This window comes from Larus michahellis, chromosome 3 (genome assembly GCF_964199755.1).
Source record: "Larus michahellis chromosome 3, bLarMic1.1, whole genome shotgun sequence".
Classification (NCBI taxonomy): Eukaryota; Metazoa; Chordata; class Aves; order Charadriiformes; family Laridae; genus Larus; species Larus michahellis.
Window position 1 is genome coordinate 27,885,045 of NC_133898.1, and position 18,241 is coordinate 27,903,285.

General features: G+C 40.2%; 1 protein-coding gene across 48 annotated transcripts in view; it reads left to right on the plus strand.

Moving 5' to 3' along the window:
• Positions 1-18,241, plus strand: part of ESRRG (estrogen related receptor gamma) — a 405,634-nt gene that overhangs the window by 78,843 nt on the left and 308,550 nt on the right. For 3 of the 48 annotated variants that reach the window (XM_074579382.1, XM_074579423.1, XM_074579398.1), the window contains exon 2: positions 17,649-17,753. The exons of 42 other annotated variants lie outside the window; for them this stretch is intronic. In XM_074579382.1, the coding sequence (XP_074435483.1) occupies positions 17,649-17,753 (105 nt within the window). Of the gene's footprint in view, positions 1-829; positions 924-17,648; positions 17,754-18,241 lie in introns of all 48 variants that reach the window. 3 more of the 48 variants (XM_074579383.1, XM_074579401.1, XM_074579427.1) reach the window with 2 other exon arrangements.

An 18,241-nucleotide genomic window follows, 5' to 3' on the forward strand; every position in this document is an offset into this window, starting at 1 on the left:
ATTTTAGGATTCTCATAACTGTGTGGAAGATCATATCCATGTTGAGAGTTATTTCATCTCCTCTGTTTCATTTCCCCATCTGTAAAACAAAAATAATGGTACTGGCTCCTGGTGTACAGTGCTCTGAGTTCATCGATAAAAATACTGTTGAAAACTTAGATACTGTAATGCTTACAACCTAAAAGTTTCACTCTTAAGCAACTGAAATGATAGTTGTGGATTTTTGGTGCGTTCTTTTTGGCATCGATCCGATTAGTTCAGTGGAAATAGTGTAAATTGGGCATAATTACCACAGAAGGTAGTAACTTTAGTAACTACATTTAACCTGTTGACTTTGCGCCCCATATAAAATCTCAAAGCATCAGGCAATCTTTTAAGTTGGTTCCAGCCACGCTCTGTATGCCAGACATACAGTATTTCAGCTGCTCTTCGAGCCACAGTAACAGTAGCGTGGATTTCCAAGGGATGGGATTTCCAGGAGGAGCCTCCCTTTCATGGGACAACTGGTGCCCAACGACTGGTGCCCGCAGTTTGGCACAACCGCGAGCCCAACGTTGGTGTTGTCCCTGGGGCTGCCTGGACAGCTGTGCACAGCAGGGGCTGGTGGCACAGATACTGTGACCTGGGTCCGCTGTGTGGCGGCTAAGTTAACAGGCGCGCGTTTTATGGGTGCATATTGTAGCTGGAAGAACAACAGAGACGGTCTTAGCACAGCCTGAAACGTGTGCAAATAAATAAAAAAAAAAAAAAAGGAACACAGGCTGGCATAGCTGAAATGTCCCTATGTGTGATTAAAAATGTATACTTTCATTTGTTTTTCCTCACGCAGCCAAAGCCTAGTTAAGAGAGATATACCTGCTCAGGCATCCGGAGTTTCTGCCAGGAAGGTCAGCTTCCAGAAATGAGATGGAAAAATAAATTAGGTAAGAAACTGAGGGGAAAAAAGTGAACTTCATAGCAAAAAGCCAAGAGTGAGATCTCAACATATGAGATCCTTCTGCAGCACAGGATTCAATGAGCAGTAAGTCGGTAAGTTATCACAGCAGAGGACACCATCTAAGTATGTAGATAGATTAAAAAAAGGTTTCATTTTCTTCTCTCAACAGTAGCTGCTGTGTGGCGTTTGCTGTTATGACTTTTTACAAGCATTGTTTACACAAAAATCACATTATTCTCGCACTACTGACGCAGTTGATGATGTCAGAGCGCCTGCTCAGGCCTGTTCCTCAGAGAGGCAGAGCACGCAGGGCTCTGATCTCCGCGGGTTGGTCGGCAGCTCTTGATTTTGGAACTGGCTGCATTCGTGTCGTGCTCTCTGAGCTCTGTCACAGGAAACGAGATTTGGTACTCAAGGGGAAAGGACCTCATTTGAGAACCACTGTGCAGGGTAAATCTCCCTTTTCCTTAAGGAAGGCATTTCTTACTGTCTCTTCTGAAAAGAAATCTACTTCTCTGAGTGATAGTCCAGAGGCTCTCTGGCAGGATGCAGAATATGGAAACAAATGAACCCTGTCTGTGCATTTAGGAGCAATATTAATACTTTCCCAGGGGGTGCTTACAATGTAGGTCTGTTTGTTTGGTTTAAGTGACGTTAAACTGTGGTCAAGGTAGATCTCTTCTAAAATCCATTTCAGACAGAGAAGAGGGATCGTCTTACAGAAGCCGGCAGCGGCAGGACCGGTTGAACGCCCGCTCCCCGTAAGCAATGAGAGCTGCTCCGAGTAAGACATCAGGGAAGGACTTTGCGCAGGAAAATAATGAAAGCACTGACAGGGTGAGACCACATGCAGGAAAGGGAAAGCTTATTTCCTTAAGAGGCGCAATCACACTTTATTAAAGGAGTAATGTAAGGGAACACATAAGATTTTAAAAAATGACTTCTCTCAGAAGCAATAGAAAAGGAATTTCTCACAGGAAGGGAATGCTGACAGAAGTATTTTCCTGATATAAAAACATTCTAGTGTTGTGCTTGCAGCCTGTGAGGAAGAAGGAAAGAAAGAAAGTGAAACTACCTGTGAATGGCTTGAACTAGCTTCCCTGGATAGGCCGGGAGAAATAAGAGATTCAAAAAATAATTCAGTTAATTAATGGTGCTCTAGATAACTTTATAAGTGTTTACTTCAACATGGAAAATGTTTGTTTTGTGCGTGTGGATGCAGCCGTTTAAAATTTTTCTTCGGTTTTAATCTGCCTTACTTGTAGTGGCAGTAGTTTCATCTGTGTTCAGCAGAGGAGACAGCCCTCTGAGACCCCCCGTTTGTTACAGACATAGCTGGAGATTTTGGCAGATGTAGGTGTAAAGCCAGCAGACCAGAATGTATACTGTAGATCCGCATTTCGTTTTGAACAGTGACTTATTTGCTGGTTCGGAGTAAAGGTTCTGTATGCAGTCTTGTGCCAAACGTGGTTAGTGTTAAATCCATACCACGCATTAAGCCTCTGGGCTAAGGGGTGCAGATTTGCTACTTAAACGTTTTTTTCTGTCTGCCAACTGCTTTGTTCTGGCTATCTACTGTATAGCTGTTGTCCCAGTGATCTGAGTAATCTTCTTCCTTCCAGTGGTTCTTACGCGTCTGTGTTTTCATCAGGAATTGTGTAGTTCATTCCATCCCATAGACAGGCAGTGGAAAAGAGCTTGGGGAGTGGGATGGGATCTGGGACAGTATATTTGGGTAAGGCTCGACAAGGTAAATGGCATAGCACTTATGCCAGAGGGAGAGGAAAAGTCCTGACCCAGTGCTGAGTTCAGCCCCTGTGTTGTCTTCTGGGAAACAGTGGGGTGGGAGAAAACGTGCCCGGTGGCATGCCGGATGGAGGCACGGGGTCCAGCGCATCTCTGCACAACAAAGGCACCCGCAGGGAAGTAGGCTTTGCTAGCAGCTTCTCACAGCTATAGCCATCCACTAGGTAACCTGTTTGTGGCTGTCTTCATGAGTATCGCAGTTTCCCGTGGGGTAGGTATAGATTGAATGGCCCTGGTTTTTGATCTGTTGACTGTAGGAGATATACTTTTGATATGGAATGGCAGAAGTGGAGGTGCTTGAGAGCTAACATACAAAATGGTATAAATTGGATCACATTTGGGTCTCTTGTGTTGTCTCAGTGCCCAGGGATGACTTAGGCCATAACACCCATTAACAACGTGGGAAGATAGGTGTGTAATTCTCACTTCGGAGGAAAATACTTTCCTTAGTGTCCATGTGCCAGCTGCATCGACTCAGAACACTGTAAGGAGCTCCATTAAGTTCTATTGGGTCCATAATCTGCACATTAAGAAAAATTTACATGATAGATGGAGCTGTTAAAGTCTAATTGGGTAATCAAAAATTAGTTAATGTGCCAAAATATGTATTTAGCTGATAAACTCTAATGGTTCCAAAGGGTTCTAGTATTAATAGAAGGCATGCTTGCACATTAAGGAGTTGAGAGTAAGGTATTGCTCTTCTAACACTTGTTTCAAATAAAGATCCCAAAGCACTTGACAGATATTAAATCACTTATTGATTTGATTTTTCCAAAATATGCCCATCCAAGGCTCTGGGGGAATATATGTTAACAATAATGTCGAATTCGCACATAAATAATAAATTATAATTTCCCCCCACTTCCCAAGTCTATCAAGTGCAATAATCACTCCTGCCCTCAAAACCAGTTAAAATCTCGCTAGGCTGGGTCTTCTTTAATTGAACCATATCATGTCCCCATGATATACTGTATCCACTTGAGTGATAAATAAGTTGAACCCCAGTGAAATGAACTGGCCTGAAAAGGGTTAGCGGTAAAGTCAGTGGCAGAGTCAGTAAAAGAATATGGCATCGCTGATTACTACTCCTTTACCCTGCAGAGCAGCCAACACAGAATGAGTGTATTCACAGAGACAGAAGGATGTTTTGGCACTCTGCAAATAGCTTCCTTACCTATTTGTTCATATTTCATTCTTTTTTAAATGGAGGAAATGCATAAGAATTTTAAAATAAGTCTTCTGCTTAATAGTTTCAAAATCTCCTAATGTATTATTAATAGCACACCACTCCCACATTATAATAACGTGTGGTTCTGTGTTTGTACAGCATCTAGTGTAATAGGGACCTCATCCAAGAGACTTTTGTAGGCTCTTCTACAGTTCAAACAGATAATGATAGCTTTATTTTAAGATGGAAAAAGGTTATCCTTGCTTTATGGAGGAAATGGAGGCAGAAAGGTAAAACCTGTCATACAAGTACAACTAGACTCCAGGCTTAATGTTGCTTTGCTGCTCTGACTACTGGACCACAGCACAGAGACATTCCTAAATTTGTGCCTGTTAAAAACAATTTATGCTTTGATTCATATATAATGTGCCTCCAATACTTTACGGGATTTATAACAGTAACTGTCCTGACTATTCGGCCTAGTGTGCTCAAAAAAGGCCTCTGGACATCTTGATGTGCCAGACAAATGGCCGAAGTCCCTTCTGTTTGACTAGGCACACCTTTGAGGAGGGAAAGAGAACATCTCCAAGAAGACTCAGACTTAGGGTAGTCCAGTGCTATCTCCATATCATGTAAATATTTAAAGACAAAATGCAAAAGCCACATATTGTTGAATTTTCTACTTTGGATGACTGTCACATTTTTAATGATAGTTGAATAGTTTTGTATTTTATTTATGTGGTGTCATTTGTTTGCTGGGGAATATGAATTGAACTCTTTCCTTGCCTCTGAATTTGAAAATGTATTTTCCCGATATCATTAGTTGAAGGATGTTAGACAACTACATGTTTTCTCTTCGCCATAAATAAATAAATAAGCCAAGTGTCATGATTGTTTGCTGTCTAATATGCATAGATTTAAACGTATACTGAAATGCTGTTTAAAACAGATGAGTCAGTGCGGCATTTTCTGACATCTGCGTAGAAAGAGAGGAAAAAAAAAAATCCCTCATAGAGAGGGGAAGAAACAGAAACACTCACTTGGCTTTTTGGGAAGGCTCTGGCCTGAGAAAAGAAGAAAAAAAAAAAAAAAGGTGGGGAATAATGAATTCATCAAGCTGAAAATGCACAGGCCAATGGAGCGCTTAGATTTCAATAGAAGGCAAATGGAAAGAGAGCCCCCATTACTGTTGAGATACACCGACACGGCTCCGCTAATCGCTTGGTCATGCTTGGTAGACAGTAAGTCATCACGGGCCATGACATGGTGAGAACAGGTGCCAGGGTTTGTTGTAAGAAAAAATTGTTTATTTAACATCGACGACCAAGATCGTCCCCCTCCTTCACCTTGCATCCCTGTACCCAAATCCATCCCTCTCCACAGGGGATGAGCACACGCCAGGCACCATGGTTGGGCTCCTGCTGTGGGGCAGACCTGGGCAGCTGATGACAATGGGGGAGCGTTTTTGGTAGTGACACACAGAACTGGCCTATAGTGGCAATTAAGCGTGTGCTGGTAATGAGAGGTGGCGTTGTTGTGGTCTCGGTGGAATGAGCCGGTCGGTTCAGGTGTGGTCATGCGCCAGGAGTAGGAGGGTGGGAGTACTTACTAGTGTTAGCACAGGTAGCATGAGCGTGGCAAAAAAGCAGGGTGGTACTTCAAGACCAGAATTGGAGTAAATTTAATATACATCAGGATTTATATCGTACAGGTCTTGAAATACTTGTCACGTTCAGGGTTTACAGACTGAGATATCTAAGAGGCTCCTAGGATATTTGGGTCATGAATTAATTTTTGTAAATAAAGGATTTAAATAACATTTTTTTCTAGATTTTGAACAGTCTGTCTCACCAAATTTGTCACCCCTTTGAACAAAATTTGTAGTACTTACTGGCTTCAAAATTCACAAAAGTGTCGACATTGCTTTTATGTGAGATATGCCTCCTCTCTTTAAAAAACCCACAAACTAAAATCTCCTAGGCTTTCTCTTGGGAAACTGACCATTTCTACTTGAACTTGAAGAAGGAAAGACACTGACTCGAGTGATGGTGGGCTGGGAAAATAATGGTCTCTGAGAAATTACTTTCGTAACATTGAGGAAAGTCTCCTCAGAGCCCAGTCTTTCAAGGTAGGTAAGTTTTGTTACAGTTGTGCTCATTGATTAATGCAGTGGATGGGAGCTTGGGAGAGCTGGGCTCTATTCTTGGCTCCTGCCACAGACTTCCTATGTGCTGCTGAACAAGTCTTTTAGACCAACGCTTTTTCTTTGTGAGAATTTCCTTGCATTTTAAATCTGTGGGGAATTAAATGGAACGGACATTTAGATTCACTTCCCCACCTCCTTCAGTAATAGATGAAATGGAGAGGATATAGAAACATGTTTAAAAGATCAAATCAATGCACTTATTTTGTAACCGAGAACTAAAGGGAACAAGCTGTTGTTTTTTTAAAGATACACATCTGCTTTTTTTCCCCAACCTCCCTCTGAGATAAATCAAAATCAGTCTTTGAAAGATTAATTGAGGCGTCTGTATCTCACAAAAATGTAGCCGATGACTAAAAAAAAAAGTGTAGTGTTGACTAATAAAACTGTCTAGCTATACAAACCTTTAAAATCAAGAAATTGCCTGTCCACGTTTTTTTCTGCCACATATCTTAATTAGCTCTGCAAATAACACTGCCTACTTTCACTTTCCCATCTATTAATTAGTCCCGTACTACTGTGAAGTGAGCGCTGAGAAAGTAGCAATTCTGCGTTCCTTGTGTTACAATACAGGACATTGCCTGCATTCTGACCTGAGGAGAAAGACACGCTCTTTATGCTCTTTATGAGAGCATGGCTATCTTGTAAGGCCTCTGAATTAATTTACAGATTTGCATTATTTCTGTATAAGAAATAATTTAATGTTCTGAACAAACACACATACATATTCACACAAAATGAGTAAATCTAGAATACTGAACTGTGATCTGCCCTAGGGTGTTCCTCTATGATTAAACTAATATTAGGGAAAGAAAGAGACTAGGAGACTGAGAGCTGAGAATTTTTTGGTTTCTTCTTCTTTCTTTGGTCAAAATGTAGAAATAATAACGAAGAAAGAAACACTAACTTGAACTCAGCCCGCTCTTGAAGAGCAGCACTGAAGATTCCTTGAGTTAAAAATGTGTCTGGGTAGCTAGCAGATACACCTACAAAATTACTGTTGCTTTTCCAGATTGAGATGAGATAAATTCTTTTTCTGATACGTTTCTGTGTGTGAGCTTCTTAACCGAACCCGTAATTAACAGACTTCTAACATCTAGTGCCTCAAGTACCTTAAAGTTATAGTATCTTGGGGGTGGTGACCTGTGAAAGCAGAGGTTTTCAAAGGGTATCGCTCATGCTTGTAAGCCTTCCAAGCGGCCAGAATAACAAATATAGTTTGGATATTTTCTAGTCAGGTAAAAACTGCCTAACCCAGTATCAAAATTTCTGTTAGTTTTATTCTCTGGAGACTATCTTCAGGTTGTGGGGATTGAGCTGGAACTGACGGACTTTCCTACTGCCTAAATGTTGTGTGTCACGAGAAGACCGTAGACCACCTTGTTGTGAGAGGCAGTCTGCGTTCAGAACAAAGCAGTTTGGAGGGGCTGGAAAACTAGGGATTTATGGCATGGCATCAAAGTGCAGGTAGGTAACCGCGGCAATACCCACCCTCCAGAAAAATGTGACCCTGCCTAGTCCTGAGTTTCCACAAGTCTAACTTATTATGATATCAGTTATTCAACATCTCTCCAGTGAATATAAGTTCAGTCTGAGGATCTGTGTATTGTTTCATCTTGATGAGGAAAAAATGATTGAGTTCAGGCCAGGCATAGCTAGTTTATCTTAATATAGGTGAAGCCTGTAAATATACCCACTTTAGCTTAAGATCATGTTTCCCATCATGATATCTGAGAGTCTGTAACTATCTATCATGAGAACTTTCAGTTCCTCACTTAAAAAGGAATAATTAGAAAATTCAGTATGCCAATTTTATCTCATTTTAAAACAAGTATATCTTCTTCCTCTTCTTGTCACGCTTATTCTATGTATCACCAAAGTTGGTAAAAAGACAGGTCATTCGGAGAAAACTATGTGGTATAGTATGAAGGTTGTTCTTTCAGGTTCATAAAGTGATCTGATTTCATTTTGAGTTCCCAATTGATGTTTGTTTTTATTTAAAACGTCTGTAAGGGTAACTGTTCAGAATGTACTATCCAAGATAATAGCATTAACTGGCATGGCTGCAAAATCAATAATAGTAACAAAAATATACCTCTACTGATTAAGAGTGACATAAAATAAATTTGTTAACTAAAATGGATGTAGTCAACAGTTTAAACACGTGTCTTAAATACTGTAGTGCAGTTCATAGTCCTTATTTTAACTTGTAGATAATTTTTTTAAAAGAACCTTTGAAAATGTGTGTTGTGTTTCTCTCCTTATAGAAAAACAAGCAAAATTAACCTAGAAGGTATTTCACTCCCTCTAATAGAGTCCCCACTCGCAAAAATAAACTTGATAACAAAACTGTAGTGTACTGCACCTAGAGAAAGTAATTGAAAATGGTAATTCAGAAACCGTAGACTAGCTTTGAAGGACAGGTCTTTGTCATCAGGCTTCATGAGAAACAGCAGAGCAGAAATAAAAATAGATCATTGACCAAAAATATCCTTTTCCAGCTGGGTCATTTAAAGAACAGTCTTTTTTTTTTTTAATCATACATACAGCTGATTCCAAAACTAGGGGGTCTATCTCCAAGGTCAAATACTCTGGAGGTTTTTGTTGTTGTTTGCTTGCTTTGGATTTTGAGTGGTTACAGGCATGAAGAAGAGTGCTTTGCAAAAATATAAAGCCTGGAATTGGGTCTTTGAGTCAGGTATGCAAGTGTGTGTTCATCGAGCCGTGACCAGCAGCAGGGCGCGTGCATCCCAGTCACGTCACTTCCAAGCCCAGCAGATTCCTGTCACAGCTTTTTGAGGTCTCTTCTGCACTGACTCATAGGTTTTGAACTTGGTACAGAAATCCAGATGTGTGGGCCATTTATGTTGATGGCACTGCACTAACTATCCAAAGTTGGTTATTAGTGGCCTCGCATAAGAAACCTAAAGGCCTCTGGGCACTGAATGGGAACACTCTGGGCACCCAACATAGCATCATCATAAAGGTCATCACAGGTCAACAGTGTGGCAAGTTAGGTTTTACCTCATTTTGAGGGAAAAATGAAGACACTTGGCCATTAATTTAGAGGTCTTCAAACTGTCTGAAGTTTGCTTTTTGGAGATACTGCAGTTGAGGTCATATTCTTGTATCTCAGGGGTTTTTGTGGTCATATATATAGTTGAAAGTCATGGAAATGCTCTGTTTCTATAGATTATTTTTATTTTCCATTTAGCTGTGGGGTCAAGACAGTTAAAAAGGACCTCTTCCCCGTGCGGGTAGAAGTGTGCTGACGAAGTGATTTTCACTGTGCAATGGCAGCAAAGAGGACTGGAGGCGAGCAGCAAGGCTCCCAGGGTGCTGCTCAGGTGCAGGTCACACGGCTTCCTTCTCTCTCAGCATGTCAAAAAAGGCTGAGGAGCAGAAGGATGAGCGGCACGATCAATGGCAGAGCTGCAACGAGGGTTCACCAGCCACCCCTTGCGTGCAAGTGGGGAAAAGAAGGGGGCTTGTCGGAGAGGCTTCCCCCTGGATGTGCACGCTCCACGTGCTGAGGTGCAGCTCCGAGCAGGGCACCCCGTGCACTCGCTGCAGCTCAGCAGAGCTGTGCCCCATCCCATGGATGCTCGACACGAGCGTGAGGTCTGAGCTGACTCGTTTAACGTTACCTGCTGCAGCGTAAGCACTCTGACACTCGCAGAAGTCTCACCCATCAAGACAGATCTCCAACTTCTATAAACAGTTTTTGCTCAAGTGGGGGCCATTGGTTCGCACCAGCTACTTATTTTTGCTGCTAGCTAGAACAAAAGTTTGGCAAAGCTTTGCTTGCGTTCCCTTCATGCAGTGACATTTCACAGGAAAGACACACCTGGGAGACTACTATAGACACTTCAGACACTGCGTAAAATGTTTATTCTTCCTAGCTCTTTATTTTAATACATAAACACAGCTTGAAGCAGCGATATAAAATAAAACTGAGTATTGACAAGAGACACAAAAATATGAAGATTCTAGTTCAGGACTATCAGAGATAATGATACCTAAACACCTTAACCTCAAACTCATTAGTCTCACATATCTCAATCAATATGGATTCTCTCAGAAATCAATTTTCAGCAGCAAATATGATTGTTAAATAATTCACAAGTTACAGGCCTTCGGGCAAGAAGAGGTTAGAGAAGCAGAAGGAAAGTGGTGATCTCGACCTGAGATGTGATTTCAATTAAAAGAGGAGAGCATCTGTAAAACTTAGTTTTATGTTCAAGGTGTAAAACTGTTTAAAGAGAAGAGGATTATAAATGTAAATTACAGTCTTAGAAGTATAGTATTTCAAACACATTCTTATTTTTCATACGTTAGCAGAAAGAATCCATTCAATTGATCGGCAAGGAAGCTGTAGTTTTAAAAATTCCAGCCAGTGCTATGGCATCATTTATTTTGTTTATTTACTTTTGCTTTTTCCCCTGTCTGTATTACACAGCTAATTTATTATGAAGTCTCAGCGAAAGGCAGAAGTGGTACAAAACTTCAGGAGATTCTCTTAAATTCTTTGAATATTTCTGACCAAAGGCATTAGAATTTATGCCTCTTGTTAATATTATTTTCTCATGTCTGCTTGGTTCCATACCCGTGTTTTCATATTCGCTATCAGGTGACTGACAGTTCTTAGCAGAAACATTATTTTAGGGGTGGAAAGATCAAGCTGGGAGAAGTCTTATGAGGTGGGATGGTACTAGCACTCCAGCACTTTTCTCAGGGCCTTATCATGCCTGCTGCAGCCCATGGAAAGATTTGTATTGATCTGCTGAATCTTGGATCTGGCTCTAATGATGCTTGTGTAAATTTGGAATTACATCACTGAAGTTAATGGTATAATAACTATATTAGATTAATGCAAATACTCATATTCGGGCCCTGAATTCTTTGGATTTGTAGTTTTGTTGCAATGTCCGTAGATGCAAGTTACAGTTTTAACACAATTTAAAAATCATAATTTAATTAAAAATATTTACTAACCTAATTATTTCTATACCAGACATCTCTTTGAAGTAATTACAATGATACATTTTAATCTGATGTTATCTGTATTCTGCCAGGGATTTTTCAATGGGCATAATTTGGATAAATATCAAGTGCTCCAAATGCATTTGAATTCAACCCAGGTCAATAATGGTATTACTGTCTGAAGGCCCTCGATGGGTTTAGTCAGATGAGCTGGTGAGCTTATTCCAGTTTTGACAGCACTTAGATACTCTGATGTCAGATGCCAGTACAACAATTCAAGCAGATGGAAGAGTTGCAGTGAAAAGGTACCTTTAGCGAGGCGCAACTGAGGCTTTGTATAAAGACCTAACTACGTTCCTAGTCTTTGAAGTGATTCGAACTAAGGTTCGTTGGTTTGGGGTTACCGTGCATATGGCAAAACCTTGAGTTCTACCGATGTTTGTAGTTTCTTTCCAAAGCACTCCGTCCTTCATGGCTGTCCGACAGCCTTTCACCTGCGCAAAGTTTCAGTTACATCAAAACTGGAAAAAAAAAAAAAAAAAGAAATCCCAGCAAAAAATCTCTCCCTCAAGAACTTAGAAACACCGTATACGTTCACCACCTCTAAGGTTGTTCAAAACAGGAAAAAACCCACCACTTTTAAAAATACTTAGCTATCTCTGAAATTACTTAAAACTTTTTCTCTGTTAGGAGATGCGTGAAAGAGTAAAGGAGTTTTCTCAGCTGTGGATAATGAGTGGATTGTGATCAGAAGTGAAAGGCGGCACCTGTATGCTGGTGAGAAGAGCGACAATACTAAAGAAGAGCATGGAGATAGTTTTGTTGTGTAGCGACGAGAGAGAAGATTTCATCCCCTTTTCTGTCTCAGTTTACTGCAAAAAAGAAAATTTGTATCTGTAAATAGGGTCATGGTCTGAGCCCATGTTCCAAGAAAGCAAAAGAGGGGCAAGGAAGAGCGTTTATGTTTATTGCTATGGATTTACAGCCAACTGCATTAAAAGTGATTTCAGTCAAAAATGGGCTAAAGTAAGCGTAATAGGTATAATATATGCTCACGGTGCTCTTCTTTTTTAAATCTGGTTTTGTGCTGAATGAACTTCGTTTTTAAAAATATATTTTGAAATGTGATTAGTGGTGAACGTCAGTGAAATTTATTGTACTATTAAAATCCTATTGGGTCTTTGTTTATGAAATGTATTTTCCTGTATTTGAGGTTTAGGGAGGCTTGATAATGAGGCTGTGAAGATTCATGGCCCCTTTTCTGCAGCTTAATTTAGGCTCTATATCAAATATGTAAAAGAACATTATATCTTCCTGCAGCCTCTGTGTGATACATTTTTGTATTATTTCCCTGCCAATGTTATTTCTTTTACAAATGCAGAGTTGGAAAATGGTGACAAACTGACAAGCTTAGCTTTCTGTTATTTTCTAGACTAGAAAGAGTAAATTTGAAAGGTGCTGTGGTCGTAAGTTTTATTAAGGTGAGACACATGTCCAAGGCCACGTGTTCGCTAAAGATCACGTTATTCTTGATTTAAGGTAAAAATGGACAGCCAGCAGTGAAATTTGTGTTTCAGGGGAGATGTTTCAGAGGCCTACTGTCTCTGCTGTTGGCTGAGAACTTTCACCTTCCAGTGTAGGACACCTGAAGATAAAAGTTCTTGTTGCAAAGCGTCATGGTGCCCCAAACCATATGCCAGTGACCTGGCAATGAGCTTGAGCTTTAGAGGTGTAGCTGAGGGATACCCTCGTCCTTAGCTGTAACAAACTTCAGAGGATGATGATTACAGAGGAAAGGTGTTATTTTGATTTTTCACAGAGTTGGTTCAATCCCTTCCTTGATTGTGCTGGTGATCGGTGCTGTGATCCGCCAGTGCAGAGAGGCACAGGTATGGTAGAATCAGTGGGTGGTTTCAGTCTCTTGCTCCAACACAGCGTATCTCTTCCAGGGCTGATTACAATTTGTGACTTAGGGAAACACCGTATTTTGCTCTTTCCATAATTTAGGAAGATTCTTTCATTCCTGTCATGTCTCGTACCACAGATTATTTACCTCTTGATGTTCAAACCCTCCCTGAGATCCAGGTTCAGGAAGAGTAGGTGTCTCTGGGCACGATTGTTCTCCGTTCTTCAAATGTCCTTATTACTAACTTGGTCAATTGGCTGTCTCTGACCATAAGCAGGGGAGAAGTTTCTGAAGGATGGAGATACAGGAAGAACAAGGTAAGATGTTCCTATCTGTTATAAGTGCATCCTTAAGTAGGAGAGAAGCGCGTTGCTTCCCGCGTATGTCAGTGTAATTGAAATTAGAACCCTGCCCCAGCACTCTGTATGGAAACTGATAAAGACCAATTTTGTAACCTCGGCGAAAAGTGAAATATCAGCAAATTGATCTCCTCTTGCTTACTCTGATGTAAACCCCAAGTAATCCCACTGAAGGCTGGGAAATGACATATGTAAAACTTTTGTTCTCTGAGCAAGCCCTAAAGTCTTTGGAAGCGAAAAGCTTTGATTTGCCAGCATCTTTCAGATTTGTAGGAATGGTTAGGGAATGAAACCATCAGGTCAGTCTCTAAGATCTCTACGAGCAGTACAGCAGTACATCCCTGGTTTGAATTGTTCCAAGTAGTGTCTTTGAATCCTACCTCTGCTATGTTGAAGATGTTGTTTAGCCAGAAAAAACCCAAATCTTTAAGGCCGGGCTTTCCTTTCAGACGTGTCCTCGGATGTCAAGAGAACAAAGCTCTGTTAATTGTTCCTCATTCAAGATGCGTAGCATGGCATTATAATACTCAAACAATATTCATTAGGCAAAACAATTGCAATAATTATCTTATAAAAAGTCAGGCAGGGTAATTTCTTTTAAAATGAGGATAATCTCCAGAGGAGATACTGCTTCAGTTTTGTTTTTGTTTGTTTATTTTTGGCTGAATGGTTTTAAATAGAAATTACTGAGGTGTCAATGACCTCTGGGTTCAATTGAATTAAGACATTTAAATGAAGTTTAAGCAATATTGGTATTTGCTGGGAGGTAGAAAACTGTCCCTGTGAAACATACTGCAAAAATGCCACCTACCTAAATTTCATTTTGAAGCCACGGCTAAAATCGGGTGGTAGAGGGGTTTTAAGCATTTCAGTAAAGTCTTTGAAATTTGGAAAACCAGATCTCAGCCTTAACCATCATCACTATGTTCTGGTTTTTGATGCTTTGAGAAATGACTGGGGTTTTTGTGTGTCTGGAGACTCATATAGGGCATGAAAAATAGCAATAGCATTGCTTCTCTTGAATTTTCTTTTGCTTCTTGGCTCCCGTGTTATTCCCAAGTATTAGCAAGACCCTGGACCTGGGTAATATGCACGATCAGCACAGAAGAAGAACATGCCAATAGCTAACTATTTCAAACACCAAGTAGTCATTTTTACTGGACGCCATGATAATTATCCATCAAAAACTAGGACTTTGTCTAGCAAGGTGTATTCATTCTCCTTCTTTGGATTCAGTACTGTAGTTTCCAGAAGACACCAGTAGTACTGCAAGATTAATTCAATACTAGGATGCAGCTGCATTGATCTTTCTGATGTCATTGCCCTAAATTATTATAGGATACAACTAAAAAACAGGTCTAGAATACATATGAGGAAGGACATGATCCAGCAGTATTTCTTCTCATTCTAATAATGAGTTAGTAGACTAAATCTTTGCTTTGAGAAATTCAACTGTATTTCAGTTTTCGTAATATTCTTTTTTATTATTATTATTTTTAAATCTGAAGGGGGGGTGCTTGTAGCAAGAAGATTGATCACTGGCAGAGAAGAGAAGGCTAGAAGCTGATCCTGTACTCTTTTATTCAAATTCATGAATAATTTTCACTTGTACGAATTGCCCATTGAAGTCCATGGCACTTCTTATATGAGACAGGATCACTCATGCAAATAAAGGTTTACGGGATGAGGATCTAGGATGTGTTATTACAGGGTCATTTCCTGATACAGTCTTGGCTTTTCTACTTCTTACTCACTAATTTTATAGGTTCTATTCTTCTGCCAGAAGAGGTTGTTACATCATTAATAATGGACCTTATTATTGCTTTTAATATTTGAATTATATCTGAAAAAGCTTGAAAAGGTATATTCATTTCCTTAGGAGCATTAAAATTAAAAGATGCTAGACTCTTTGAATTATACTCTGTATAATTTTGAAATAATTTTGGCATTTTTTCCCCTCTGGCAACCGAAGCCTTTAACCTTATGGGACTCTGTTTTAGAGTGACACCACAGTCTTTTCAAAGGCAATGTTATTGTGTCACTGGTACTGAAATGGTACAGTCAGAAATAAGCAGAAAGTAATTAAGGGACAAAAATATTACAGTAGAGCAGGCTTGACCCAGAGACCAAGGGCCATATCCTGCTTGCTTGACTTGAACAAATAGTCCCGTTGCATCTCATTCAGATGGGCAGCACTAACATAAACCCAGAAAAGAGCTCACATGAAGTCATGACTGTAACTGAGATTAGAATCTAACTGAGACAAAATTATGCATGTATATGTAGAGGGAGGAAGAGATTGTCCAAAATATTCATTTAATTTGAATATGTATAGGAAGAGAATGAAAGTGTTGGGCCATATCCTGCTCTCATTTACATTAATGCAGCCCCACGAAGTCTGTTGAGGGTAGAATTTGATCTGACATTAGCACAAACTAACTTTTACATTTGCCAGATTCTTATTTGCTCACAGCATGTGGCTGGCCAGAAATATAAATAAATCAAATCTGTTTCTAGGAAGAATCCAGCAATCCTTTGAAACTTTCCTTCTTTGCATTACAAGAAAAGAAGGGGTAGAAAACAGGGGAGAGGATGGAGGGTTACATAAATGAGAGCAGGTGCGGTCGTGCAGAAGTAACTATTCAGCATATGTAAGTGCAGTTGGAAAATCATTGTCTTGCAGAGAATACTTGAAATTGGTCCCTAATGGCCTTGGGTTTTGTCATATGGTCTTGATTATCAGGCTAAAATTGCATTGCCGATGCCTTTAGTGTGAACGAGATGGATGAATAATTATTACGTGAGCTGAATACCTTTCTGCAAGGAGGAACCAGGACATCCCCTGGTCACCGCAGCTACCATTTCACCTTGCTGTCAAGAAAACTGCAAGTGGCCAATTCATCACTTCCTTATTGTTCTTAAAATATATGTTTATAATAATAGACGCTCATACCTGCACTAAGAACGCGCAATGCAAAACCTCAGCATTGTGAGGAATAATTGTGAGACACAGTTATTTTGGGGACTAAGGGGGTGCAAACCCTAAGTGCCTTATCCTGTTTCTGCAGACCTTGCTTTATCTTTGTATTCACGCAGATCTCTGTGACTATAATAAGGATCACAATGAGTTCCTAGTAAATAAAATAAGCACATACAAGATACCCTAAATTAGTTTTGGCTTCTGTTCAGAAATGAATTATCATCTTTTTCCTTTTTAGCAGTTAAAAAAGGGCTCACGCACTGCCTCACTTGTCTCTGCCTACCTCTGTCTCCATTACCGGTTACTACTACAATAACAGTAGTAGCAGTAACGAGGTTAACAAAAATCTTATTGCTAGCACTAAGAATAAGTCTCTGTGGTATTGAAAACTCACTCCACGCCCCACCAGCCCCTCCACAGAAAGGAAAATGTGATGGTAAGGTTAAGAACTACTCTGAGATCCATGACCATGACCACGCTGCTCATTCATCACCTGAATATTTACATTAAGTCGTGGGTGGGTGTGACTGCTGCTTACTCGCCGTGCAATCCTGGCAATTAGTTATGGGATCCACCAGTTCCGAAATGATGCAGGTTGAACTTCCTCATAGCCACAAATAGAAAACAACAGCCTGCACTTCCTCTTGGCGTGTGATCAGAAGGGTTGCATGTGTGCAGGGTGTAAGTATTTCAGGACAAGATTTCCAGTGTCTGCAGGTTTTTCTAATTAATTGCGTGATGCCATTTGCCATTAAAACCCTAATGAAGTGCCTAAACCCAGTTTTGATTAAATAATCAGACCATGACCCCAACTATTCAGGTGTACTGATTACCTCTTAGCAGTTGTTTTAGCAGTGACTGCCTATTATGGACCTAAATAAATGTATCTGTATAGCTTAAATTTGAAGAAAAGGAAGGAAAAGGTAATAAAAAAAATTCACATTTAAAAGAACAGGTTTTAACCATGTTTTAGTATCTTCCATCAAATTCTCCAAATACTCTTCTTGCATGACTAAATTAATCAGGGCAAAACATTTCCCTTGAACTTACAAATTCTTTTATACCTATTTTACAGCTGGCTACACTCAAGCGCAGTATACCTCTACACTCAAAACAAAATGTGTGGCTAAGTCAGGTTAAATATGATCCTATGATCTGGGTGACGACTGATCAAATTAACAACTGGAGTTAAACCTAAAGAGAAGCCTGAAATGAAGCACGTGCTGCTAGTCTCAGTTCTCAGTTTTCTCTCGTTAGCTATCCCAGGTTATCTGGCCCAAAGTAAGGAGGCTTTCTTTTCCCCCAGAGTACCAGAAGTATCTAAGGAAAAGCTAAGTGACATGCTTAAAGTAAGTGCCAGAGGAGGATGTGAATATTCGGACTTCACTTCACCCAAGCTTATATGTAACTGGTGAGCGTGCTTACAGCAAAATTTGCGTAGCAGCCTGGTCCTGCTTATCTTTTTAAACCCAATATGACAGGCGTCACTTGAGTGCAACTAAACTATTGACTAATCAAATCACCTGAAGGAAAATCTGATGGTGAAAATTAGATGTTCCTAATTTTTTTGGAGACTATAGTCTAAACACCTAGGCATGATTCAAGTGATCTGAATCTAAACCCCTAGTGCCTCACTCTTGCTGATTTGATTTGGAGCAGCCTCTGGCTTTTTTGAAGTACCCTTTTAAAAGCCTTAATCTGTTCAAATAGTGGACATCGGTCTCAACCTGGCACTGTGATGGACTTTTTTGTGATTGGACGTCTTTTGGATCTCACAAAGGTCTGGCACCTTCTGTTATCATGCAGTGTTGCAAAAGGTCATGCATTTCGTACCTTTCCCCACCGCAGTCACGGAGCTGCTGCAGGCTGTTGCCAAAGTTCACAGCTATGAGGGTGCAA